This window comes from Anas platyrhynchos, chromosome 14, assembly GCF_047663525.1.
Source record: "Anas platyrhynchos isolate ZD024472 breed Pekin duck chromosome 14, IASCAAS_PekinDuck_T2T, whole genome shotgun sequence".
Classification (NCBI taxonomy): domain Eukaryota; kingdom Metazoa; phylum Chordata; class Aves; order Anseriformes; family Anatidae; genus Anas; species Anas platyrhynchos.
The window spans coordinates 14,529,238-14,556,900 of record NC_092600.1 but is presented as its reverse complement, the minus strand read 5'-3'; the positions used below and the strand labels follow the sequence as shown (position 1 = coordinate 14,556,900).

General features: G+C 37.5%; 1 protein-coding gene across 8 annotated transcripts in view; it reads left to right on the top strand.

The window, feature by feature from the left end:
- The window catches only part of RANBP17 (RAN binding protein 17), a 161,041-nt gene that overhangs the window by 7,315 nt on the left and 126,063 nt on the right, over positions 1-27,663 (top strand). For 4 of the 8 annotated variants that reach the window (XR_011803456.1, XM_027468264.3, XM_072023588.1 and 1 more), the window contains exons 4-14: positions 182-348; positions 4,359-4,424; positions 4,948-5,052; positions 7,177-7,342; positions 9,457-9,566; positions 9,987-10,106; positions 10,373-10,519; positions 12,117-12,289; positions 15,993-16,186; positions 20,252-20,357; positions 21,863-21,998. Coding sequence is in view for 7 of the 8 variants with exons in the window: in XM_027468264.3 (XP_027324065.1) it covers positions 182-348; positions 4,359-4,424; positions 4,948-5,052; positions 7,177-7,342; positions 9,457-9,566; positions 9,987-10,106; positions 10,373-10,519; positions 12,117-12,289; positions 15,993-16,186; positions 20,252-20,357; positions 21,863-21,998 (1,490 nt within the window). In the remaining variant the exon portion in view is untranslated. Of the gene's footprint in view, positions 1-181; positions 349-4,358; positions 4,425-4,947; positions 5,053-7,176; positions 7,343-7,549; positions 7,636-9,456; positions 9,567-9,986; positions 10,107-10,372; positions 10,520-12,116; positions 12,290-15,992; positions 16,187-20,251; positions 20,358-21,862; positions 21,999-27,663 lie in introns of those variants that run through there. The other 4 variants (XM_038186373.2, XM_038186375.2, XM_072023590.1 and 1 more) reach the window with 3 other exon arrangements.

Sequence of the window (27,663 nt, the reverse complement as noted above, 5' to 3'; positions counted from 1 at the left end):
ATGGTTAGCTGTATTGAATATAACATAACCTAGTTATTGTATTAAACATAAGTATGTACCTTTTTTCAAATTCATGCCTTAGTTTTCTATTAGAACTATATCATTTTTATTTTATTTTTTTATTTTAGTTTTTTATTTAACAGAAGACTAATGTTACTGATTTAAAAATGCTTCTTTACAGGAAATTACATTCTGAACTATGTAGCTTCTCAACCCAAACTGGCTCCTTTTGTCATGCAAGCTCTTGTTCAAGTCATTGCTAAAATTACGAAATTAGGATGGTTTGAGGTACTGAAAGATCAACTTATCTTCAGAGATATTACTGCTGATGTAAAAAAATTTTTGCAGGTAGGAAACAATTGTTCACTTAAGTGTTTTTATGTTTAGAACTCTTCATTTTTTCATTGGCATGTTTTGTCATTAGGTTGTTTTTACTCTTGAGTGGAAAAGATGTGAAGAGAATTACTTAAAACAGAAGATTGTTCTACGATGAAGATCAAGACTGGTGTTCATGCTTGTGTATTGATGCCATTCACTATTCATAGTCCTGTTGAATTTTTGTTGATTTTCTTTTTCCAAAACACTTCTTCATGCTGTGAATATAAACATCAGCCCCTATTATCAAGCCATGCTATTTAATGCCTTCTTTTTTTTTTTCAACTGTTGTGGAGATATATTTCTGATAAGCTATCAGCTCCAGCTAATTAGAAGACCTGATTAGAAGCAGTGTTACTGCACCATCTGAAGAATAAGAATGTCAAATGTTTTAAACATTAATCTCAATTGTGCCAAACTGTTTAGTTCTAGAACTAATTTAAATGTTTGGTCAAAAAGATAGATTTTTAACATTTTTAGAGCATTTTTATTGTGATTTTTGTTACTGTTCTGCATAAGCAGTGGGAATTGACTATCGCTTCAATTTTTTATCAGAAATCACTAGCAACCCCTGTGTCTGAGGCTACTGAGCAAAGCTTGTGTAAAGATGGAATTGCAGTATGCAAAACTGCGGGACAGCGTATATTTGTTATGTGGTTGATCACAGAATCATCTAGGTTGGAAGAGACCTCCAAGATCACCTAGTCCAACCTCTGACCTAACCAGTCCTCCACTAAACCATATCCCTAAGCTCTACATCTAAACGTCTTTCAAAGACCTCCAGGGATGGTGACTCCACCACTTCCCTGGGCAGCCCGTTCCAATGCCTCACAACCCTCTCAGTAAAGAAGTTCTTCCTAATATCCAACCTAAAACTCCCCTGGCGCAACTTTAGCCCATTCCCCCTCCTCCTGTCACCAGGCACGTGGGAGAGCAGGCCAACCCCCACCTCACTACAGCCTCCTTTAAGGTATCTGTAGAGAGTGATAAGGTCTCCCCTGAGCCTCCTCTTCTCCAGGCTGAACAAGCCCAGCTCCCTCAGCCGCTCCTCATAGGACTTGTTCTCCAGGCCCCTCACCAGCTTCGTCGCCCTTCTCTGGACTCTTTTGAGCACCTCGATGTCCTTCTTGTAGCGAGGGGCCCAAAACTGAACACAGTACTCGAGGTGCGGCCTCACCAGAGATGAGTACAGGGGGACGATCACCTCCCTAGCCCTGCTGGCCACACTGCTTCTGATACAAGCCAGGATGCTGTTGTCCTTCTTGGCCACCTGAGCACACTGCTGGCTCATATTCAGCCGACTATCCACCAATACTCCCAGGTCCTTCTCTGCCTGGCAGCTCTCCAACCACTCATCTCCCAGCCTGTAGGGCTGCTTGGGTTGTTGTGTCCCAGGTGCAGGACCCGGCACTTGGCCTTGTTGAAATTCATAGAGTTGGCCTCAGCCCATCGGTCCAGCTTATCCAGATTGGATTGATGATTCATATTTGTGTGCATAGGTACTTTGCTACCTGCATATGCATGTTCTCTCTCTGTACATGTAGAGGAGTGAAAAAAAAAAGGCTATTCTGTCTCTCCTAGGATTATGGTGTACAACATAGGGAGATAGGTAATCAATCTAGAGTGTTTTTTGTAACCATTTTGGCATTTGTATTTAGCCTATCACAAAAATTATCCATTCTAGAAAGTGATAAGGACAATCTGGGGAGGAAAGATAACTAATTTTCCCTCTCCAGTAATTGAAAGAAGCAGGAATGTTCTTGTGTTAACATTTCTTTCCACATTATTTCCTGTTTCCCCCTCTGCTCATCATTAGAGCAAAGAAGATGAGTTACAGGATAGAGAGGTGATCTTTACACATAGTATTTGAGAATTGGAAAGAACAGGGTGCAATCATTCATTCACTGTTCACTAGGCAAACTTACATGTCAAATCTAGAGTAAGTACAATCAGACATGGTAGCTAATGATATATGTAATAGACAGCATCTTCTGTGAAGTAAGTTCAGGGAAAGTGATCATATGGTTTATTAGCCCGACAATTAATTTTATGTTTAATATTTATATAAATGTTCCCTAAAAAATGCTGGGAGTTAGCTAATCTGCATTGAAAGTTATTTCTGATGTCTATGTAGACATTAAGCCTAATACTTATCTTAAGAAAAAAAGTATCAGAAAATGTAAAGTATTTGGAGATTTACTTCCAAAGTGATCCATTATTTGCGTATATCTTGGTGATCCTGGCAACTCTGCAAGAAAATAAGGAGTTAGTTTGTCTTTTTTGCCACTGAGCTTATCTTACTTGTATTGCAGTCTGATTTTGTTCATAGTACTATTCAAATTACTGTAGGTTTTGAGTTACATTGGGAATGTCTAATAAAAGATAAGCTGCAATATCTCGTTTATTAAAAACAAACTCAAGTATACTGCTCCACCGTTTTGCAGTTATTTTTATGAATGTACTGTAATTGGATTTTGCATTTATTATTAAAATGATTGCAGTGTGACTCTTTGGTGTGTAGTTCATTAAAAATGGAGATTTAAATGCAAAATTTAGCTTCTTAAGAGATTTCTTTAGTTAAATTAAGAATTCCTGTGGAAAAGGAAATTAAGCCATATATCTACTAGCGAATTAAATTTTATATAAAAATTGAAAAATAATCCCTAAATAATACTGATACATATTGATAATTAGCAAATGGTAGCTTCAAATACTTCCACGTTAACATTCCAAATTGAAGTTCATCCAGTGTGAATTCAAGTGTGGTTTAATACAGTAAAAGAGATTATAGACTCTAGATCTCCAATTCTGTTCTCAGTTCCTCCATAATTCATCACAACAGCTTTCCACACCAGTGAAAAAAGAGAGGTTGCATTTTCAATTTTTACAGATTTATGTGATCAAGGGAACATTCATGCAAAATGTAAAAGAAACTTCAGTGCTCAAATTATAAGATGTTTAATCTTATTGAAAAGGCAGATAGGGCAACAGTACAAATCTTGCCTGAGGGCTCTGCAAACTTTTTCCTTTTGGTTTGATTTGGTGTAAGTGATATTACAGAATAGATGACTGTGAAAAATGAGTCCAGTGAAGACTATCAGCCAGATTCTTCATTAATTGAACTTTGGTTGCTCTTAAGAGTTTCTAAAATAATGAGTTTGGCTGTGACAAATTGAATTTTGGACACCGAGGGAGCCGAGGCTGCAGACTTCAGCTATGAAAGTAGACATAGGTCTTCACAATTAAATCAGTGGCAAGGCCTAATTGCAGTTGATTTTAATTATTTTTAACAAAGCAGATTTGCTTAATAAATGCTTTGTAGTAGCTCAGTAAGGACAACTAAATGTAAATAAAATTCTACCTTATACTTGATTTTCAAAGCATTCCAAGGGCCTTAACTATTATCGATCAGGTCACACCCTTAGATGCAAGTAGTTGGTATCTACTGCCTCCCTTTCTACACACGTTTTTGGAAATGGAATATATCACTTAATTCGAGGCCGTGCATTGCAGAGTACTATGGAGAGAAGAGAATGAAGTTTTGTTTATCTACATCTCATAACTACATTATTTTTCTGGGATTGCCCTGTGATTGTCTTCATCCATGCATGGCTTAATTTTTTTAATGGTTTGAATTTTTATGCAGTTCACCGTATCAGTTCTGGAAGACTGAACAAACCTTTTAGAAATGTGTAATAGTGAATTTCTAGGTTGTGGTTGCTTAGACTGTTTTCAGGCAGATTTTTCTTATCATACCATTCTTAAGTTTTATGATGAGATTTTTTTTCAGAGTTAATTAAGGAGCTTAACGTCCAATTCTATTAATGTGATAGAAGTTGTCACGAAAGACTTCTAAACAACTTAGCATATCTCAGCCTAATAATTCCTCTTGTTTCTACGTTGATAAATTTTAAGTACCTGCAGTGGTATTTGAGCAATCATATATATATATGTATATAAAATTTTTTTTTTTTCCTCTGTAGGGCACCGTGGACCATTATATAATTGGAGTAATGATTCTCTCAGAACTGACTCAGGAAATGAATCTAGTAAGCATGCGTGTCTGTTTTTTCTTTCTGCAAGGGATGTGTGTATTAGCGATGCAGCAGCATGTCACATGTGTCTGCCTTTCATAAAAATGTTAGGAGAAATGCTGCTTAGACATAAACTGATTAACGCCCCTTCTAACCTCTACCAAAATATATAGAGATTCATAATGCACAGACTGCACCCGTACCAGATATGTGCCACATCTGCTACAGGGTAGTGTTTCTCATCCCTTTCACTAGAACTAGTAAGAGAACAGGAAAATCAACTCTTTTAAATTTATTTCTGCTAATGATTCTGTTTTGTGATCTTGACCTGAAAAAGTGCTTCAGACCTTTCCATCCAGAGAGTGGCAGCCTTGAAGGGGAATAGAACCAGGCACTTTAGGAAGCTGCCAAGTTCTATCTTTGCTGTTGGAATATATTTTTTCTTTTCTAGTGTAAAGTAATTTACCTGCCAGATGCACGTATCATTTAGTTTTAGCAGAGCAGGGAGCATTGTTGATTATATTGTAACTTTTCTTAGGTTGATTATTCAAGACCTTCAGCAAAACATCGTAAAATAGCTACCTCATTCCGTGACACCTCTTTAAAGGACATACTGATGCTTGCGTGCTCTCTTTTAAAAGAGGTGAGGCTCTTTACAGTTAAATGTAAGTTGTTAACTTCATAATTGTTCCAGTTTGAATCACCAGTATTTTCCGAGTCACTGAATTCTGTACTTCAGTGGATTACGTGGCACCCAATTAAGCTCAAGACCAAACAATATTCAAATATAAAAATTTTAGTCTTCTTCCCTTCCTCTGTCTCTGTTGCTCTTGCTCTCAGTGTTTCTGCCTGTGCCACCTCCCTCTCTCTTTATACCTTGCCATAAAAGATGAACTATCTAAATCCTGAGTGATGTTTCAATATTTTCCTTTCCTTCATTGTCAATGTTTTCTTTAATTTAATTTTATCTTGGTTTGCTGGGCCTTCCATCTCAATATTTGCTGAAAGAATTATTTATTGAACTATGAGCCACCAAGAAGAAAGACAATTCTCCATCTTGTGGTATGGCTTAAGGTGGTTTCCTCCTTTGCTAGTTCCATCATCTTCTCTGTAACGTTTGAGATAATTGAAGGTTCAGCCTTCTCAGAACCTAGACAGGAGGCTCTGAGAAGTCTATATGTATATATCATTATATAACAAATAAAGGGTAAGCCCTCGCTTCTGAAGAGGGATTGCTCTGCTAATTTACAGAGGCTGTTCTAAATCTGTGTTGGAATTCCAAGTTAATAGAGAAATCAAATATCATTTAAAAGATGAATTAATTTTTTTTGGAAGAATATGTAATCTTACTAGATATACTAAACCCCATTGCACAGGAAAATAATAATTGTGTTTATGAGAACTTCCTAGCTTTATTCAACTTCAGCTGGTCTTACAGGTATTTTTTCGGTCTTTCATATGTTGAGAGGTTTGTCAGATTCACATCACACAGATAATCTGGACAGAAGTGTATGAAATTTTAATTGGCATTTTTGTAATGCCAATTTGAGTAGAGGAAGCCAATTTTAGAAATACTTAACAGCATCTATATATAGTACACTGAAAAATACACTCAACTGCTAATTATGGAGTCACTAAAATAATTCCAACCTATTGCATGCAGGAGTATGAAAGTTAGGAGCAGATTGGTAGCAAAACAGGTAATTTTCATTCCTGTCATCTGAATTTTAAAACCTTTTTTGTTGATAAAATTGAGAAATATGATTTGAGTATAAATAGGGAGCAGATGAACTAGGTAGAAGTTGTTGCATCCACTGTATTTTATTTTTTTTAAACAAAATTATGATAATTTTCTTTTTTAATGTTCAAGAACTCCATCAATGACTAATGAATTGGAGGCTTCTTTTTAGTGCCTTTATATTGTTCTTGTAATTTTGAGGCAGTAGCTTTCTTTAAGATAAAATGTTGCTTAAATTGTTGTAATTACAGAAGCAGATCAGTAAAAAGGTGTACTTACAGTATGCTCAGTGTAGATTTCCAAATCCCAAAAGCTCATTTTGCTTACAAAATACGTTTTTATTCTGACACTACAGTGGTTATAATGCGATGGAGACAAACAGCTGTGTTCATACAGAAGTTGTAAATAGCTGTGTTCAGATTACATACAGACTATTCATTGTTTGCTTTTTTTCTTTGTTTTGTGTGTGTTTTTTTGTTGTTGTTGTTTAGTTTTGTTTTGTTTTTAATTTTAATGTGAGGTTTTCCTAGACATATCAAAGGAATTAGCAGCCTGGACAATCTTAGGCATTGAACTGAAATAACCTCCAACAACAAAAACCCACAGTTGTTGCAATAATTCTTAACCATATGATAGACGTGACATATACACCATACTGGTCTGAAGTAACTGAAAAACATGAAATATTACTGTTTAATTTTTGCAATGAACATTAACAGTATTTTACCATGCTGCATTTTGCCTATAAGTACTTTATATCAAAGAGTTATTTCACTAGTCTTTTAAAAATATGTATAAGGCCTGGAGTTTTAGCTTGATGTGGATGATGTCTCTTGGCTGGTAATAATAATTTTTCCCCTTGTCTATAAGGAGTACTGTATGTTTTATAGTTGAAGGATTTAGTTTTTTCTTAGTATGTGTTGTCTTGCTGTGGACTTCGAAGTTTTATGTCCAAACAATCTCCTTTTCAAAACTGTTTATAAAACATGTTCTGTGCAGGTGACCTGACAAAATGTTTTTTCTCCTTAGCTCTTGGCAAAACCTTTAACCATTCAGGACCGACAGCAAGAAAGTCTAGCCATGCATCTTCTGAAGCTTGTGTTAAACTGTCTAAATTTTGATTTCATTGGAAATTCAGCTGATGAATCTGCAGATGACCTATGCACTGTGCAGATTCCAACAAACTGGAGAACAAGTAAGAAAGGATCATAACTGTTAGTAGTCTGAAGCATTCTACACTCACTGTTTAACTACTTTTGTCACAATACTTGCAAATATAAAATCCTTTTTTATGTGGAGTAGAGTTTTTTACTGGTGAGTTATTGGGAAACCTCTTCTGCTATTTCTCTCACACTTTTCCTATTGTTATCTTTACAGACAGAGATAATGAATGTGGTCTATAACATAGGTATTCACAGTAAATCAAATTACTCTAACTAGACACACTGAACACTATTCTCATCCCTGAGATATGAACACCTTGAAGAGGTACAGCATTTATAGCATGTCTGCTTTCTTTCCTCTTCTTCCTGATAAGAAAACCGTGTGTGTGTGTTTGTTTATTTGTTTATTTAAGTCTGCTTGTTTTCTTTAGAATGTGAATTTGTTAATGAAGGCAGCAGAAGGGCTGCATCTTGGTTCTTGGACTCTAGAGTTTTGACTTCTTGGACTCGCACAGTGCAGATGGCAGTGTAGCATAAATACATCCAAGCTAGCTTTAATGAAATTACCTTGGGTGATGGAAGCAGTATATACCAGCAGTATGGAGTTCCTTGTAGACTAATTTATCCTGCTTCTTGGCAAAATAAATTAGCCAGCTTGGAAGTCTGTTACTTGTAACTAAAGCAGCTACACAGATTCATTTAACCAAGATGGGAGTTTAAATCTGGCTTACTTAGAGGCATGGAATCATAGAATATCCTGAGTTGGAAGGGAACCTCAAAGATCATTGGGTCCAACTCCTGACTTCACACAGGACTGCCTATAAATTAAACCATGTCTGAGAGCCTTGTCCAAATGTTTTTTGACCTCTATCAGACTTGGTGTGGTGACCACATCCCTGGGCAGCCTGTCCCAGTGCCCAACCACCTCTGGGTGCAGAACCTTTCCCTAACCCCCAGCCTGACCCTCCCCTGTCCCAGCTCCATGCCGTTCCCTCGGGTCCTGTCGCTGTCCGCAGAGAGCAGAGCTCAGAGCCTACCCCTCCGCTCCCCTCATGAGGGAGCTGCAGGCCGCCATGAGGCCTCCCCTCGGCCTGCTGTGCTCTGGGCTGAGCACACCAACGGACCTCAGCGTCCTTGGTGCGTCTTGCCCTCCAGATCTTTCACCATCTTTGTTGCCCTACTTGAATAAAATCGCACTGTAGTGTTTGATACTGCTTTTGATATCAACTGTATTATTCTTCATCAGTTTCCACATGTAACTTCATTCTTTCTCCCCTAATGTACGGAAGCCTCTAATTACAGTGTGAGGTACATCAAAGGATATGGCAAGCGGGGGAATACTGATGAAAGTCTGAATTTGCCCAAGTGATAGCAATTTACCAAGACAACCTGGAGAAGCGAAGGGGAGAGGTTTTTCCTAAGATTTTAGTTTAGATGCTTTAAATCCTCCATGGATCTTCTTTTCTTCATTAAACTCTAGGAGTGTGTTAGGAAATTAACGTTTTTTATGTTGCATTATTTTACACAAGGCTTCATAAAAATAATGTTTACACATTGAACAACTTTGGAATGTTTCCTGATTTGTGGGATTATATCATTATGAATTATCAATGAATTTTTTCTACCCTCTTGTTGCTTGTTTTCATGAAGGAGGGTAACACTATAGTTCATTTGATGTGCTTCCATGGTGAATGGGTAACAGAGTCCTTAAAGTATTTTCTGTTTATGTGCCTATAGACTCTAGGGTGTCTTTAAGGACTTGCCTTTGCTTACATATACACGAAACTAATTCTTATTATCTGGTACCTGTCATAGTGTTGTACTGTAGTAACCTGAAGAAATCAGTTACCTATGTCTACTACAGAACAGCATTCTGTAGATGACAGAGATGTAGATGCATAATCTGCAGTTTAAGGAAGGTGTTCTTTATGAGCTATAGAATAGATGTGATAAAAAGAGAACAGTGTTATAATGTACAATGAGCTGATTAATGCATCTATCCATAGTTTATTCTCAGCTACGGTGATATCTCATTCTTGGGTGTTGTGTATTTTTTTGTTGTTAAAAAGGAGATAATTCTGTTGAAATAAAGATACATAGTTATTGCTGGCAGAAAGTGGTAAAACCAACTTATCTTTTTCCTTAGTTTTCCTGGAGCCAGGGACCTTGGACCTGTTTTTTGATTTGTATCATTCCCTTCCACCAATGCTGTCTCAGTTAGTAAGTGACACAGTGATTTACACTCAAATAATGATGGTAAATAGTCTTTTTTTTACGTCTGTACTTTCTCCAGAAGACCCTGTTTCATTCTGTGCATTAGCATATTATGAGTCCCACAACTATTAACTCACTGGTTCAGTGCCCAGTCACAATGTCTTCTCTTCAGCCTTGGTTTTCATTTCTGAGTCTGAAAGCATTCAAACCCTTCCAGTTTCAGTACTACTATGCCACACAGAAAGTATCTTCCTAATTACTTTGAAGTCATAAGCTGTTGTAATAGAGATTTTTAAAACTGAGTCATAGTTATGTACAATGATCTTACAGACATTGCTGGAAAAATAATCTTCAGTCACTGAATGTAATACAGACATCAGTAGATTGGATTGCTCCAAGCAATAAGAGATCATTATTCTGAAAATTTATTTTTTTAAATCTTACAGTTGTTTTATTCTTTAGGCACTTTCTTGTTTAGTTCAGTTTGCTTCTACGAGGAGATCTTTATTCAGCAATCCAGAACGTGCCAAGTATCTTGGCAATCTAATCAAAGGAGTGAAACAAATACTTGAAAATCCACAGGTATCTATCTTTTTATTTTTGATTCTGTTTATTTGAAATGCTGAAACAGATGTGGATTTGTTTTTCCAGTCACATTTGTCATTAATTTATTGAATCTATTAAAACCACTCTCAGCCAGCCATCTGTTTGTTTTGATTTCCTATTCAAAACAAAGAGGGAAAAAAAAAAACTATGTAAATAAAGTTGTCAGCTGATCAGCCATAGTGCTGTGAAATTTCTACTAGATTAAGCTGTTAACTTCTACAAATTTGCTTCTTCAAATTTAGGGTTTATCTGATCCGGGTACTTACCATGAATTCTGTCGGTTTTTGGCTCGGCTGAAGACAAACTATCAACTGGGAGAACTGGTAATGGTGAAAGATTACCCAGAAGTTATCCGGCTCATAGCAAATTTTACTATTACTAGCTTGCAGGTAAGAATGTATACTGAAGTTTTCTGTTTTCTTCAGCTCTTGAAAGACAGAGTGTCTGTCCTGGTTCTCTGCACTGGTGTGGCTTTTTTTTTTTTTTTCATAGTATTTTTTTTTCACGTATTTTCATGGTGGTGTAACTTATAGATTCTTTGCAGCTGATTCCCACTCTTCCTGTGGAGTTTTGTTATGGGAGCAGATTTAAAGAAAGACTGGAAATGGGTCATAGACATTAATCCTCAAGCTTTCGTCTTTACCCTCAAAAAAATCCAACAAATTAGATCCTCTGTCCAACCCTAAAATGGTTACACCTGTGCTCCCATTTAACCTTTGAAATGCCTACACTGAGTAGTTTCCTGGGGTTCAGCTTTTGCATCTATCTATGTATCTCAATGTATCACGCACATAAATGTATACAAACATACGCACAGTTGTTTATATGCTGAGCTACTGAGTTGGAATCAGAAGCTAGGTGGAGTGCTATTCAAATTTTTGAGGGCTCTACATGAGAAAGACAGAGGGAGGACATGATCCTGAAAGACAGGGTCAAGATTCTCAGTGTTAAAAAAAAAAAAAAAATCACAGCTTTATTTTTGAAACAGATCAAGAAAAATGCGTGCTCACTAATGTGAGAAACACTCTGTAGCCAATAACTTAGGCTCAGGCGAGGATCTCGGTGAAGTAGTAATTTTTATTCACGATTACAATGGTGGGCGCCCCACAAGCAGGAGAGCGCACCTACTTGTCCCAAAGCACAGTTTATATACCTTTTTTTTCCTCTGAGAACTGGGACCTTTCCCTGTTTCCCCATTGACTGGGTAATCCAGGTTCACAGTCTATCCGGCGCTTCACAGACAATACATGGCTTTCAGTTGCCTGCCTGTTATAAGTCAAATTTCTTTTGACTTTTATACTCTTTGAGGTGGTAATGTTTCTTACACAGTGGTTTCTGCCTAATTGCTCTAAGGATTCGGGTTGTCTGTGTTTTACAAGGTAGGCTGCCAAGCTTTCTTATCACTGCAAGCATATCTCAATACCATATTCCTTTCCTCTAAACAATGTAACTCTGCAAAAAAAAAAACATTTTTATTCCACACTGAGTAATAGTGCAATTGCTATTTTTACTATTTCTCTAATCTTCAGAATAGCAGTAGCAGATAACCACCTTTAGGAGAAGATTTTGGCCTTTAAATTCCTGAATGGCCGTTTGCAGCTCTATAAACTTGGAAGCAAAAAGGAAGTTGAGATGCATTTCTGTACTTCACGTTCCCTACTGGGTTGCTCTAGACAGTTCCCTACTCGATGTTTAGGATTTTTGAATGGCCCTTTTACAGCACTTAAATCTCAACCATGTACTAAGGATCTAGGCCTCGCTCTGAGCTTGTTTTGGATTTCACCTGAGGGAGGTGGGAGTCCCTGCAAATACCATGCTGCAATTACTACGTAGTCTGTAACATGTGCCATCATATGTTTCAGTTCTGTCTGGGTCCTTCAATGGTTGTGTGAATGAATAAGACTGCTAAAGATAAAAACACTGAGTTTCACAATTAAAATTTCACACTGGGATGGTTTAACAGACGTGTGTTTTGTTTTCTTATAGCACTGGGAGTTTGCTCCAAACAGCGTTCATTATCTGCTAACTCTGTGGCAAAGAATGGTGGCATCTGTACCTTTTGTGAAAACGGCAGAACCCCACCTCTTAGACACATACGCACCTGAGATAACAAAAGCTTATATTACTTCTAGACTGGATTGTGTTCCTGTAGTTATAAGGTAAACTTGAAATTGCAATTTGTAATATAGAATGTTACATTTTCTGATTTATTGGTGTATTGTATTTTGGTTATGTTTAAAATCTATGTACAAAGTACTGCGGTGATTGCTTTAGATTATCTTAATTAGTAGATGCTGATTTATTCCTTTTACCTGTAATTTGTGCCAAAATCAACTGTAAGTCCTAGTCGGTTTTCTTCTCATAGTCCTTGTATTTTGGAAAAAGCCTTTAATTCCTTTCTTTCTTTTTTTGAAGAATATCTAAATTAACTCTTTCACCTGTGACCTGTTTATGTGTACTGCTACACGAGTCACTTTTTAGGGCTGTGGAGTATAAAGCAGTGAGGGGAAGCAGAAGGAAGTCCACACATAGGGAAAGTATCAGGCCGAGTAGAACAAGCTCTAGTGGCAAGACTGAAATTGGCCTGCTTAATGTCTTAGCTCATATCTGTTTTTATTCTTAAAGCATATCATATAATTCAAACTATAATAAAACAAATTTTTAAAAAGTGCCTAGATTGCTGAAAGGATTTAGTTTTCTCTGAGGGCTTTTATGAATTCCTACTAGAGAGATATTGTGTCAGACTGCAGGACTGCAGAACAAGCCACATCTGCTTTGCCTTCTCAGTTTTCAGTTGCTGAGATGATGTCATTTATTCTGTTTGTGTGAGGAAGTACATTTAGCTTACCATTGTTATCCTTTTGTCTCAGCTTAGCCAAACTCTTCTGTCTGCAATTCATGTAACCTGTCATCTCACTTCTTAGAGACAAAGCTAGAGTTGGTGTTACTTGCCTGAGGTTATCACCCTAGTTGTGTTAAAGGCTGACTTCCTAATGGTTTGAAATTGTGAGCTTCCACGGTTCCAGTGCTAGGACATGCAAGAGCAAGCAACTTATTGTATGTACAGTTAGTTTTATCTGGTCATTTCTCAACCAGACTAAACTTCTTTGGCATTTTAAAGTTATCTTCTCAGTTCTGCTTTTCTGTGATGTATTCTCAGGGTGAAACTTTTTGGCTCAGCTTTCTCCCCTACTGAGTGGTGTGCTCCATATCAACTTTCAGACATGAAGCACACAGGTCTGAGCTTCTGGATTGCACCATCTTGCATGAACAGCTCCGTGAAAATACATTATTGTCTTCAACAGCACTGAAAGTTCAGTTTCTTTCAGTTTGGCACTGACAAGGGATTCTTCTGGATGTTCTTGTTACTTCGTTCTCTGCTGGAGTAAACTTTCTAATCTGTGAAAAAAGCCATCAGGAAAAAAAATGAGGAGAGTACTGATCTTAGACCAGTTTGTGTCGTTCGTAAGACAGTCTTAATAGTTCTGTGAGTGTGTAACCATTCTCAGCTGTAAGTAATTTGTGTATCTTCCTAGTAAGTCTTGTCTTACTCTCTTCTGTGATGAAGATCCTCTGTTGTGATATTTCTGTAGACAGTAATATCTAGTGTACACTTTAATCTCAAATGTCTAGGCCATCCTTGAGAAACACAGGACATCTGGCAGTTGATTCCACAAGACTTCTTCTCTTTGCTCAAAGGACATTAATTGGTATCTTTGCAAACAAGTCCTGTTTTTTGTAATGACCGTTTTCTGTACACACCAGTATGGTTGATACCATTACCCTGCATTCAGGGGCCATCCAGCTGGTCCTTAAGACAGAGAAGGAATCTCAGCTGTTTTTATATCTTTCAACATTTGGGTATTAGCACTGGGGCACATTAATCCATGTGTATGCAGAGGGGACCAGTCTGAATAATCCTGGTGGGTGTTAAATCAGAGAAAAGATACCTCCATCCTCATGATTTAATATTTTAATATCAAGAAGATACATCTTATTGGAAAGAAGCAGTTTCCAACTTCATGTGTAACATTGCAAGGTCAGTGAGTTCATTAACTTCACAGCCTTTATACTTTTGAAGTGTTGCCTAAGTATTGAGATTTCATCTTTTTTGTTTGTTTTTGTTTGTTTTTAAGATACAGTGTAGATTTTTATTTTCACAGCCTGCTTGACTGATTTTCTCTTGAGTGCTGTGTTCACCCTGCAAAGTCACACTTACATTCATTTACATGAAGATGGGATCCAAGAATCATAGGATGGTTTGGGTTGAAGAGACCTTAAAGATCATCTTGTTCCAACCCCCCTGCCACAGGCAGGGACATCTCCAATGAAATCAGGTTGCTCAAAGCCCCATCCAGCCTGGCCTTGAACACTTCCAGGGATGGGGAACCCACAGCTTCTGTGGGCAGCCTGTTCCAGTGCCTCACTGCCCTCTGAGTGAAGAATTTCTTCCTAACATCTCTTGTAAGTCTACCATCTTTTAGTTAAAGCTGTTACCCCTTGTCCTGTTGCTACACTGCTTGACAAGGAGTCCCTCCCCAGCTTTCCTGGAGCCCTCCCTTAGGTACTGGAAGGCAGCTGTAAGGTCTCCCTGGAGCCTTTTTTTTTTTCTGGCTGAACAACTCCAGCTCCCTCAGCCTGTTTGCATAGGAGAGGTGCTCCAACCCCTGGATCATCTTCATGGCCTCCTCTGGGCTAATTCTAATACATCCACGTCCTTCTTGTGCTGGGGCCCCAGAGCTGAACACAGGGCTCCAGGTGGGGTCTCATGAGAGCAGAGGGGCAGAATCCCCTCCCTCGCCCTGCTGGCCATGCTGCTTTTGGTGCAGCCCAAGGTACAGGGGGCTTTCTGGACTGCAAGCTCACACTGCTGGTTCAGGTCGAGCTTCTCATCACCAACACCTCCAGGTCCTTCTTGGGGCTGCACTCAATCCATTTTCAACCCAACCTGTGTTGTCTGTGCTTGGGCTTGCCCCAGCCCAGCTGCAGGACCTTGCACTTGGCCTTGCTGAACCCCATTAGGTTCACACAGGCCCACTTCTCAGGCCTGCCCAGGTCCCTCTGGATGCCATCCCTTCCCTGCTGCGTGCCGACCACACTGCACAGCTCGGTGTCATCGGCAAATGTGCTGAGCGTGCGCTCTATTTTACTGTCCACGTCACCAACAAAGGAGTTAAACAGCGCCAGTCCCAGATGCTTTATCTATATCCAGTAGAGCATTTCTGAAGACTACAGTTTTTTCATTCCCTATGCAACAAAAGAGTAACTTTCTAATGAATAAACCTTCCTTACTGTGATTTGTGTAAGGAGTATAGGTACACTTAGGGCAAGAACTATTGGTGTTTTTGTTCCAGGCATTCTGTAGGATCACAGCTTGCTTGCAGCAGAACCTGTAATAAAGCTGCTGCATGGAACTTTACTGAAGCTTGCTCCTTGGCTTTGGTATCATGGTCTTATGCTTAATTTGATGAATATGCAAAATCCATTTCTGCTATGTATTTCATTCTTTCCCATCATCATCCTCTGAAAAATGTGCTGCTTGTTAGGCACAGACAGGCACAGGAGACCTCAGGTCTTCAGGATTTACCTTTCCGTGTTTATGCTGCCAATTTCATCTCCTCTCTGCCTTGCAGGTCTTTGCATTTTGAACTATATGTTAAGAAATTGTTGTGGTGTAGATGTGTATGGGTGTGTATGTAGAGCAAATGAGATCTTGTGTCTGTCTGCTGTGTGTAAAAGCTGCAAAGGTTTTCACAGGTAGTTCAGCAGTTGGCTGACAATGGTGCAAGGTCTGGATGGGAAAGCAAAGAATCAGCTTTCAAGAAATAGTAGCTAAGTGGTTACTTTTTGTCTCTATTCCAGAGATGGTTTAGAAGATCCACTGGATGATACAGCTACAGTTTTCCAACAACTGGAGCAACTGTGCACAGTTAGCAGGTGTGAATATGAAAAGACCTGTACACTTCTTGTACAGTTGTTTGACCAAAATGCACAAAACTACCAAAAACTATTGCACTCTTCTAGTAGGAATCCATTAGAAATCACAGTCCAGGAAGGTTAGTATTTAATTTAATTTTTAGACTGTGTTTTATGTGCTAATAAAAATATCCTTGCGTATGAAGCAGCAGTAATCATGTGGCAGATGTCCCTACATCTTTTCTGGAACAAGAAATTCATGTTCCAAGTAACCTTGCACCACATTTCCACCATTTTTATGTTAAATAGATGTATTGGCAGTCGATATGTGTAATATCTTGTTACATCTTTAGAATGTAGGCATGAGAGCTGTAAAAACTTTTAATTTCTGAAAATCAACATTTTAGTGCCCCAGGTGGCCTCATGGGAACCAGCTGCAACTTGATGAACAGTTTTTGAAATTGAAGATCTTAACTTCTGTTCTTTTTTGCATTTATCCTTCTGTGAATACTAAAGTTACTTAAAATCCCCTTAATTTACTTCAAATAGCTCTGATTTTTGAGAAACTCGAGTATTTTATTGTAGTGGAAGTTGTAAAAATAAGTAGTACTTCTAACATTTTTTCATGCCTATTTTGGTGTGCTGTGTGTCACTTAAATTGTCTTTATAACTACTGGATCTTTCCTAATATAGTTATCATATGGCTGTGGCATCTTTACATGGATAAGTGGTGTTGTTTTGAGAAGATGAGACAGGTTACTGCACAATACAGCTGTTTCTCTGCATGCTGTTAAATGTTATTTATTTTGCTGTTCTTCTGTTGACAGTCTGAATATACAGATTTTCTTCTGTGTAGGAGCTAATTTTTCACTAGTTTATGTAAAACCTCCTACTTAACTGATTTTATGTATACCCCTTTCTTCCATGTGCCTAACAACTTTGTGGGAGAACTTTCACTGAATAACCTGGTTTTATTGACTAGCTGCAGTCTGAATTTATACTCTGTTACCCAGTAAGGGGGGGGCAAAAGTAAGGAATTGGTTGGAATCTCTCAGTAGCAGAGCTCTGGAGACTCTGCCTTTATGCATTAGAAAACGTTTGACGCAGTTTAAATTTTGTTTCTTTGCTGCAAACTAAACAGTTGTGCTCATAATGAATGATAACTGCTACATCCCCTAGATACACTTGGTTAAATTTAGATGTTTAATGGCTTTTAATGTTGCGAAATATGTTAATATAATATTAAGATCCCATTTTATTATACTGACTTGTTCTTCGTATCGGTAGTGATGTGGTCACGGTTTACTAAAACAATAATCCCCAAGAAATGGGTCATTAACAGTAGTTAATGATTACTTGTGATCTATGGTAATGACTGATTTCTTTGGGATTATTGCTGTTATAAACCATAATTACAGATTATTACTGCAATAATTATTTTCTAAAAGAAAAGACATCCTCTGTCTAAGTGGCTGCAAAAGCAAATGCATTGAAAATTTTAAATAGTGAAAGTCTATAAGAGGGAAGGAAGTTACATCTTTTAATTGGTAGTGTGCTAAGAGAGGAGGGAACAGTGATGCCTCAGAACATCATCAAGTATCATCATATAATTACACGTGAGCTACTGCAATTTGTAAAACAGAAGACAGGTTTTATTTATAAAAAAAAAAAAAAGTTATTGGCCAAAGTGATTGTCCGTTCTTTAAACTAGCCAGCACCACTTCATAGTTGCTTTTTGATACCATCTTCAAATGGCCATTCTTTGGCAGCTCTTAATGCTAAATTCATGTGAGTACCAAGTGTTCTCTTAGTTCAGCTCCTCAGTCTTTAGCTAGTGATGGTGCTGGTCTCTGTGTGCTAAATTAACAGTTGTTGGTACTGCAGTCTGTGGTGTGTCTGATGAGGTTTTTCTTGGAGCTGTTTTCCTGTTGGTGATGAAGCAAAGGTCTTGATATTAACAGGCAAATATGTTTGTTGTAGGACAGTATCAATTGCCCCTTCAGATTATTATTATTTGCAAATGGAACAGCAACGATGTATGAAGATATTCAGAAGTCTTCCTCGTTTAGAAGTCTCATCTCAAAAGTCAATATTTGTTCCTTGTTGCAGTGTTTTCTGCTTGAGAACTCATTATATACTTATTGGTGTGGAAATATTTTAAAATATGACTGAGATTGAAGATAAACCTCAATACTTCCCAATACTTGTCTTGAAGTCATCTGCATGTTATTCCATGTTCTTCATTATCATTTAGTTTATATTTGATCATACCATATTTGTTTTGTAGTGGCTTTTTTCCTACCTACAGAACTTACATGTGTAGAATACACAGTACTATATACGTGTGACAGAAACAGAATGTCTTAGTTTTGTAGTATATGTAACTATATGGAATAAACCAGATTCAGGTCATAACGGTGCTGGAACATCTCAGAACTATTAATGGTTCCTAATTTAAGGAGCTTATGACTTAGAGCATTCATTTTTATCTCATTTCTGGGGGGTTCCAAAATAAAGCAATGCAAAACCTGAGGAAATTAAGTACCATTTAATGTTATGTGAATGGAGAGTAGTTTATCAGAGAATGTGAAAGAAGCATGATATAAAACCTCCAAGATTTTGGCAAATGCTCTGCATGTAGCAGTCCCCATATGTGCATAGAAATACTCAAAATATTATGTTTTAAAGTTGTAATGTGACCACATTTGCTTATCTGTAGTCTTTTCTTTATGCTAAACTTCAAACTGTGTTCTGAAGACACTTTATTCATCTGTGTGTACTGGCTTCACTCTCGTAAGTTATGCTGTCATCACTTGGTAAAGTCCTAGTGATGAGGGTAAGACATCTAGCTTATGTAAATCTCCCAGTAATTGCAAACCCTTGTTTGTAACTTGATTTAACTTGCATGGAAGCTCTTTTGTTTCACTTGTCTTCACTGTTGGTGTTTTCAATTTCAATTGAATTTATTACAAAGTACTTTTTGCCAAATGAAGGTGGAGTCTAAAAGTGGCTTTACTGTTCTGTAGTCTCCGTGTGTTGAGGAAGGAGCCCTTAGGGGCATCATGAAGTTTGTGCAGGTCTATATGCTACGTTGGTATTTGAGTCTTAGTTTTGGTACTGCTTTAGGAGAAACACTGCATCTTTGCTGAGAGAGGATACCATTACTTACTGGATTCACAGCTTGGAAAGCTGAGGCTGGAATCTGCATGGCTCCATTAGGTAGTGGTAGGTCAAAGATGAAAGGTATTACACCATAATGTGCCAAAGAGATTAAAATAATCCAGGTTTGCAGTGGGGTGGTGAGTGTCTAGCAGAGAGAGGCCAAACTAATTCTGAGTTGAGTGTCTGTAAACTTGAGTTCCATATTTTATAAAGCCAGATTTCAGTATTTAAAAGTCTGTACAAAATACATGAAATACAAATAACTCCTTGAGTTTGCAGGAACTAAGCTTTACAGACATGATCCTTACGTTGTACTCTACCCTTAAGATACCCTGCTGGGATCCATTGGTGCCTTAGTGGAAACTGACAGCTAAATAATCTGCAAGATCAGAAGGAATGATGACATAGCTTGAAATGTATAACCTCTGTCTTTCAAAGTTAGGAAACAGCCCACTGAGACTTTGAAAACTAATGGTAGTTTACAGATTCTCTTCTTGAAGAATATGTCTGACAGAAAAAAAGTCTTTTGTGCAAACTGTTTTTCAATTTCAAAATTGGTATTATTAGTTGAATATTATAATAAATTCTTTATTTGAAATAGAAATAAGAAACTAAGCAAACTGTAGAAAGTCTCAACCAGTTCCTAATGCCATGAGCAGATGCTGTTGCACCACTGTAGATAAAAGTGTTCTATCCTGTGAATTTGTAGCAGGCAAGTGAATATACTGGATTAATTGCATGTCTAATCTTTATCAGGCTGGTTTGCTTAATTTCTATTTTGACTTAGGTCTTTGTGTTTTGTTTATAAATGTGTCCAGTTTAGCAGGCTGTTCTAGTTGATCTGTCAGTTCTCTTCAGATTTTTTTTGTTAATTAATTTGTCTGGATAGGTTTTTAATCAGTGGAAGGGAGAAACTTAACCATTTTCTTGACAGCATTCCACAGTCTGATACCTCATAAAAGTGCTGATACCTTATGGAAGCGTGTTGTGCTAGCATAATGGCTTAACATCAGTAACTGTTCGTTTTTTCTTTTAAACATTAGGGCGTCTGGCGTGGCTTGTCTATTTTGTGGGTACTTTTGTGGGGGGACGATTGACATACACTAGTACTGATGAACATGATGCCATGGATGGAGAATTGTCCTGTCGGTAAGTGTTGCTTTTTTTTTTTTTTTTTTTTTTTTTTGATGTTTCAGTATCAGCTGATACTTTGTCCAGTTTTTGGATGGTGGGTGTTCAGGAACTGTATGACTTTCTGTGGACTGAGACCATTCCAATTGCATTGATCTTTCCTCTGTCATCATCCTGGGTCATTAAGAAGTCATTAAGGCCATCATTTCAAAATGATGCTTCAGAGAATGGAAGAGGTTTAAAGGCAAATACATCTCTTACTATAAACAGTGTTTAGATACGCCTGGGTAGCTAACTGTTCTCATGTTTGTGCTATGCTTGTATTTAAATATTTAATTGTGAGGTATGGTTATTTATTATTTTCTGCACTATTTCCTCATGTTAATCAGGAGTCTTGCAAGTGAAGGAGTGCAAAGAAACTCCTTCTGGTCAACCTGCTGCTGGTCAACCACTGAAAACTTGGGCTAACTTTAATACTGGAATTCAGAATAAAAAATGAGGCTCTGGATTTAAAAAATACGGGTGCTGTAGTCCCTCCCCATCATGCAAACTTTACTGTGAGGGGTGTGCTAGGGATTACTGTGAATTGGATATATTCTTTGTGGTAAACACCAAGAATGTACCAAACACTTCCTTAATCCTTGTTTATGCCCAGGAGCATGTGAAATAGGGCATGCATCTTTGATCCTGGTATTTACACCCACTAGCTAACACATGAAAAAGGGCACACAGTTTAGAATTGGATAAAAAGCTTTACATTTTCTCCTTTGTTTCTTGCCTTCCTAATCTACCCTGGGGCTGTGTGGTGTTAGCAGTCTTCTACTATGTTTTTATTAATAGTGAGAGGTTTTAATATACAGGCTTAGAGATGAAGTAGCTGTTGACTTCTAATCGAGTTACTATGTATTTCAGCATTGGGAAAAGGTGAGAATAATTTTATGACTTAAAAAAAATAAATTAAAAAAGCTGAAATACTCTTAGCTGATAAAAGCTGAAGTCAATTCTTTGAAATCAGTCCTAGTAAGAAGACATGTACTGTGTAAGGATTTCGATCAGAAAATATGTGTTTGTTCTGATGTTTTAAGAGAGACAGAAGTAGAAAGAAATGATGCAGACAGTGTGTTACATACTGCATGTATAAATGTATTTCTAAATACAATAGTTTCAGCTTCCAGGGAACTTGAACAACTCTTGTCTAGCATTTGCAGTTTGTGACCTGTGCTTCTCAATATTTTTCTTTCAGTGTGGAATTAATGCTCTAAGAAATTAAATATTTTACAAACTCTCCACAGAATAACATATGCATCTGAGAAAATTTAAGCGACAAAGTAATTAGAAAAGCATTATGGTTATGTTTATATTTAATAGTGGTCAATTAGCATAATTAGCATCTAAACAGAACACAATCCTAGAAGATACTTAGGCAAACAAAAAATGGGTGGTGGGTTCCTGAAGAAATTAGCTGTTACAATATCATTTAACGTGAGAGTTTTCCTGAAAATGTCTTTTTTCTGTCATTAAAGAGTTTTTCAGCTCATATCTTTGATGGATGCCCAGTTACCACAGTCTAGTAATGAAAAAGTAGAACTGGCAATTCTGTGGTTCTTGGATCAGTTTCGCAAAACCTATGTGGGGGACCAGCTTCAGCACACCTCAAAGGTAAACATTTACTGTAAACCATGCAAATTGAAACAGAAAAGCCTGTGCAGCAATGGACCTGCCAATATATCTTGCATTTATAAACTGTGAAGCTTAGCTGGTGGTTGATTGGACAGGTGGATAGGTAGGTAACTTACTGGTGTGATGCTCATCTGAGCAAGCTGCCTTATCATGTATGCTCTTGAGTTTCAGCATGCAAGGAGTTAATATTTTAACAGCTATGTTCATTAAACAATTTTAGGTTACTTTGCATTTCAATTTTTTATTTCAAACATTTAGCTGGGTTCTGCTATATTGTGTTATATTTCACAGCTGGGTACACAAGATTTATTCTTTTAATAGTTCTGTTCTTTTGACAGTTACTCATTTATGTGGTTTCCACTGTATTTCTCTCATTACTTGGCTTTTCTGCATTTTAAATAGGGAAGAGGAAAAAGTAAGATGCATTTTTGAAGAAGCAGCAGTTAATTCACCTTAACTGTAGGGGACAGTCATAATATAGATGTTATAAAGAGAATGTCAGTAAGATGAGATCAATTGATCTTGAGAAAAACCGAGAGAATTGGGTTGGAGCCCCAAGCAAATCTTTAGCAAGAATTGTGACAGTGACTGAGATCTGTTTTTACTTCTGTACTACAGTCCCGATCTCAAGGATTCTTTTATTCCTTCAGGTTTGAACTGTACTTTAACTTTATTGAATGGTTTCTCACTTAAAATTAAAAATAAAGTTTTGCACTATATGGAATTACTTTTTCATAAAAGCAATGTGTTATTTCGATTGTCAGAGCTGATTTGTTATTTTTAAATATGGTGCAGTGTTGTAATGCTAAGTAACAGAAGGTACGGAGTGCAAATGTACTCATGCTCCTGCTATTTTCACTAGGAAAACTCCTACTGATGGCAATTCAGAGGCAAAGTAGTTGTTATTCTCATCTCTAATTCCCAGATGATTTTGTCTTTCTGTCCAGTTTTGATCGGTTTTGAGGGTTTTGATTTCGTCTTTTTGTAGTCTGACTGACTGGGATGCTAACTGTGTGGAGAAGTGAAGTCAATGTATAGCATGCTGTAACAGAGTGTTAGAGGAGGTTGAATACCTAGGCATCACAGCCTTCATTAGGCAAGGCTGGAAGCAGAATTGGAGTGTGGGTGAAGCATTGCACACCTGGAGCTCCCTTCTCAAGAGGAAAAAAAAAAAAAGCAATAGTTGATTGTTTGCCAGCCGCACCAGAGTTCTGGACATAGGAATTTATATGTTTTGAATGACCGCAAGACCGCCTCTGTGACTGCATTGTGTGAGGAAGGTTAAATGCTGAGTAATTACTAAGTTAAATGCTGAGAAAATAATTGAGTAAAATGCTAGCTAATGTTTCCATCTGATTTACAGACGAGCACTTAGATCAGAAAGAATGAACCCTTCCTGACATGGGAGAAAAGAAGGTTGAATTCAAGAAAACATTTTTTTGGTGGTAGTTCTGTTGTTTTTTCCCCCATTCCATAAGTGGACATGAATCAAACTGGCAATGTTCTGTTTTCTGCCTTTGGTTACGACTTACGTCTTGAATATGACCAGCCTGGGAAAGTAAAAAATTCGCAAAGATGCATAACAGTTCAAGGGGTGTTTCTAAATAGATCCAGTCTAGCAACTGCTTAGTTCATACAAATGCATTTTCAAAATGTTTTGTTTTTTTTTTTGTAGTTTGATTACAATGTCTACCAGCATAATTTATTGTGCAGTCAAATTACACTTTCTTTTTCTTTGGTTTGCTCTAGTAGGTCTGATAAAACAGCCTCTCATTTGCATTCATAGAATCCTGTGGTTCCCATCCCATCATTTTTAACTGATCATACAACAAAAACTGTAAATATTGTGGGTTTTTTGTTTAATTTTTAGTATAACAAAACGTTTGTATATATTTTATGGCTAAGAAAGCAACAGAAGGCAGCACTTGTATGATGATTCTTCTGGTTTTATCCTGCTGTAACAGCAAGTGTAGCAGCAGATGGCATTCTACCCTCACAGTTGTAAATCCTCTGATACTCTGTCTTGCTGGCAGGTATCTACAAATATGCAATAAAAAGGCTCACACTTGGAAGCAGAAAAATTAGACGTATATCAAACGACTAAGTTAATGCACATTTATATAAATATTCGGGATTGCTTGAATGTCTTTATTTACAGAATGGATAATGGAAATTTTGCTTGCTTCAGCCATGTTAAAATAATTTTTAGAGGTATTTCTCTATTTGATCGTATGCTTGCATACAGAAAAGCACACAATGGTTATAGAAGGTTGAATGAAATTGTAGAACAAGTCATATAAATATATTAATTTTGTTCATTAATTAACTAATTTTTAAATGTGTGCATATTATAAAAGCAAACTCATTATAGAAGGAAAATTGGCTAGGTAAATACATGTAAATGCCTACTTACTAAACAGTCCACTGGGGCTTGCTGTCTAAGGAAGAATAGAAAAACCTTGGAGATATCTTCTGTAATATTGTAATATACTTTAGGTACCGTTATATTTCCAATACAAAAATAATACATCAAGATACCGTCTTTTGAATTAGATAGAGCAGTGAATGAATATATATATTATATTTATGTTAAATACGAGACAGGATTGTTTGGTACTGTATAGCACTATTGATATCTGTCTGTCTACCAAGATATATTTTGTTTTAATGCTGATGTAGAATGATCTTTTTGTGGCATATTGCTGATTTAGATGCTGGCAGGGTAGTAGAAAATAAGTTGTCTGGAAAAGCACTTTGTTGTGCTGTACTGAAACTATAGTTTCATCTTCTAGTAGTTACCTACAAAACAGTGGCAGCTTTGTCATTAACGTGCCTCTGTAAGCCACTAGGGTAAGTTGTGTAATACTGCACTGAAATCTGCCTCCCGACATCCAACACATTACTAATTAAAGAAAACATGAATTTGAATGACTCTTTTCTTCTGTGGTATGGTTAACGCATGAACAACTGTACAATTATTTATTTACATTTGTAACTGGCACTAGGCTGGGAAGAAATATAACCACATAGGACAGGATTGGGATTCAGAAGGACCTTCGTAAGCTGCAGAACTAGCCTGAAAGTTGAAAATGCTGATCAAATGCCATGCTTAGGAATGAAAATTTAGGCTTATGACTAGCAGTGGCAACTCTCTGACCAGGCATCATTATTTCACATAATGCTGTGGAGATGAGTGTTTTACAGGCAGGGTTACTCAGCAGTGTGTGTTGCTTTTGCACAGAAGAAAATACCTCTTTGTGGATGTAGTAGTAGGATGTTATGTCAGGAGCTGGAGGTTCTTACTCAGTTTTGTTTGATTCTGCTGAGGCTTCACCTGCAGCGTGTCCAGTTGTGGGCACCGTGCTTTTGATAAAAATGTAGACAAATGGGCGAGTATGACAACAGAAATAAGTTATATAAAAATTATCTTCTTATCTGTATAGAACCAGCTGCCTTGATTTCCTTTAGCAAAGAATTTTGGGGTAGGACACAAGTCAAGGACACATGAAGGGTTGTTTTCTAAATCCTGGTGAATCCTGGTGAATAGATGCTCTCAGTGTCCTTGAAGGGAAAGGTGAGGTAGTAGGCTTAATAAGATTTCAGGAAAGCTTTTTAATTATAGCAGTAGCAGGGTGTTGATGAAGGCTACCAGGATGATTTGGGGACTTTTGATTTAGTCTAGGTGTACCTAATTCATTCTTCCATGAAGAACAGAATAAATGAGAAGTCCTGCTTTGGTCTAATCTCACATTTTGTGATAAGACTATTATAAATGGCTGCGGTAGTGTGCTGTGGCTTAGCCAATAAAGCATGCTTAGGGGGAAAATAAGTCCTGTGTATTGTGCATTATGTTGATCAACCACTGATACGCATTTTTTTCTGTTATGTCAGGTTTTTATTTTAGCCCAGTATGTTCCCGATAATTCCTTATGGTCTATCTGAATGAAGAAATAATATGAGTAATAAGGGTGACAGGTATTACAGTATCTCTGAACATGGAGAGCCTGCCTCCTTTTCCAACAAGAGAGGCAGGCACTGGGAGGGGTCCATAACCTTCCCTAGAGTGGTTGAAACTGCATCTGGTGGGAACCCCCTCCTGGGGAGGGGTGGGTCATGGCACTGGGGGGGTCACATTTGGTGCTGTGACCAACTGGTAGCGTGCCATTGCCAAGAGTAGATCCAAGTGTAACTTGATGGATAAGTTTTGCTGGTTAATATTTCACTTCAAATTGAAGAAAATCACTAAAATTTCTTAACTTGAAGTTTAGTTTAATGCTAAGAAGTCTGCATAATCTGGAGTCCTGGGCCTAGGAGTCATGACTTCTAGCAGCGTGCTGTTCAGCTTTTTGTATCTGTGCAGCTTATAACGTTATTCCAAAGATTGTTCTGGTTGAAGAATTCTTTCAAGGTACACTTAAGAGTTGCTCCTGCAGTGTGCTCTTGAAATATACATACAGAAATAAAGTTCTTACTGCTAGTTCCTTTGCATCTTCAGGTTTGGTGTGAATGCTTTCAGATGGTAAAAAGTAAAATAAAATGTTTAGATTATTATAGCGATTCTACATAACAAATTTGTTTATTATTTGTATAATAAATATTACATAGGCTTTAGAATTAGGATGTAGAGCTGTAGATCATCTCACACGGTCTTTTTCCTTGCATTCTAACAGACTTACGAATTTCATCTTCCTTAATTTTGCACTTGTCATGTGTGCTTTCTACAGCATGTGGCGCTATTTAACTAGATTTATCCCTTTAGTTCACCGTTGCCATTCCTGAAATGTAGAGGTAAAACTGGAAGGTGTGAAAATAACGTTAGTACTAGCAAATGTTTTAGACTGAGCTGTGCTCTTCAGCAGAGCCTGGTTACAGATGACTGCTGAAGTTGTTTTTTCAGCTTTTATAAGCAAAGCAGTTTGTTGAAAATCTCACCCATGATACTAATCAGAATAGTAAAGCTTGCAAGTTTGAGGTTTGTTTTGTATGTGAAAAATAACTTACTGGTATTTCCTTAAATAGTTTAACATTTAAATGTGTTCAGGTAACTTTTTTGCTCCACCACAAAGCAATTTTGTTGTTGTTGTTCTGCTCATTCTAATCAAACAGTAGCCCTACTGTGTTTTGAGTGTTCTGGCGGTAATTTTAACCTACCAGGTGGCAGTAGTTTGAGGGCTACCTGTAGAAGTGAAGATCACTGGGTGTTCCAGCAAGCCATGCTTTTGCTTTGCTCCGGCCTTAAATAAAAGTGAAAGGGACCCAAGGCAGAAGAGTAGGAGTTATAGTTCTGACTCTTCTGCTTCCGGGAAACAACCCCATGTACAGATGAAGAGATGTGGATGTCGTCATCTTCAGGTGCATCAGATGAGCAATCTGTGGAATCAGGTCTGTTTTTTATGCTAGGGCAGGTGAGAGTAAACAAGGACAGGAAAGTGGATTAATGTTTCATAAGGAGCCTTTACAAATACAAGCTGAAGCATGATTTTCAAGGGGATGGGGGATGCAAATGGAATTTCTTACTCTATCCTGTACTTTTTTTTTTTTTTTTTGCTTATGTGGTTAGTATAAATATGTTACTGCATTAACATTTAGGATCACATCTGAATGTGTTTTTAAAGCTTTTAAATTATAGACTTGACATGCGAGG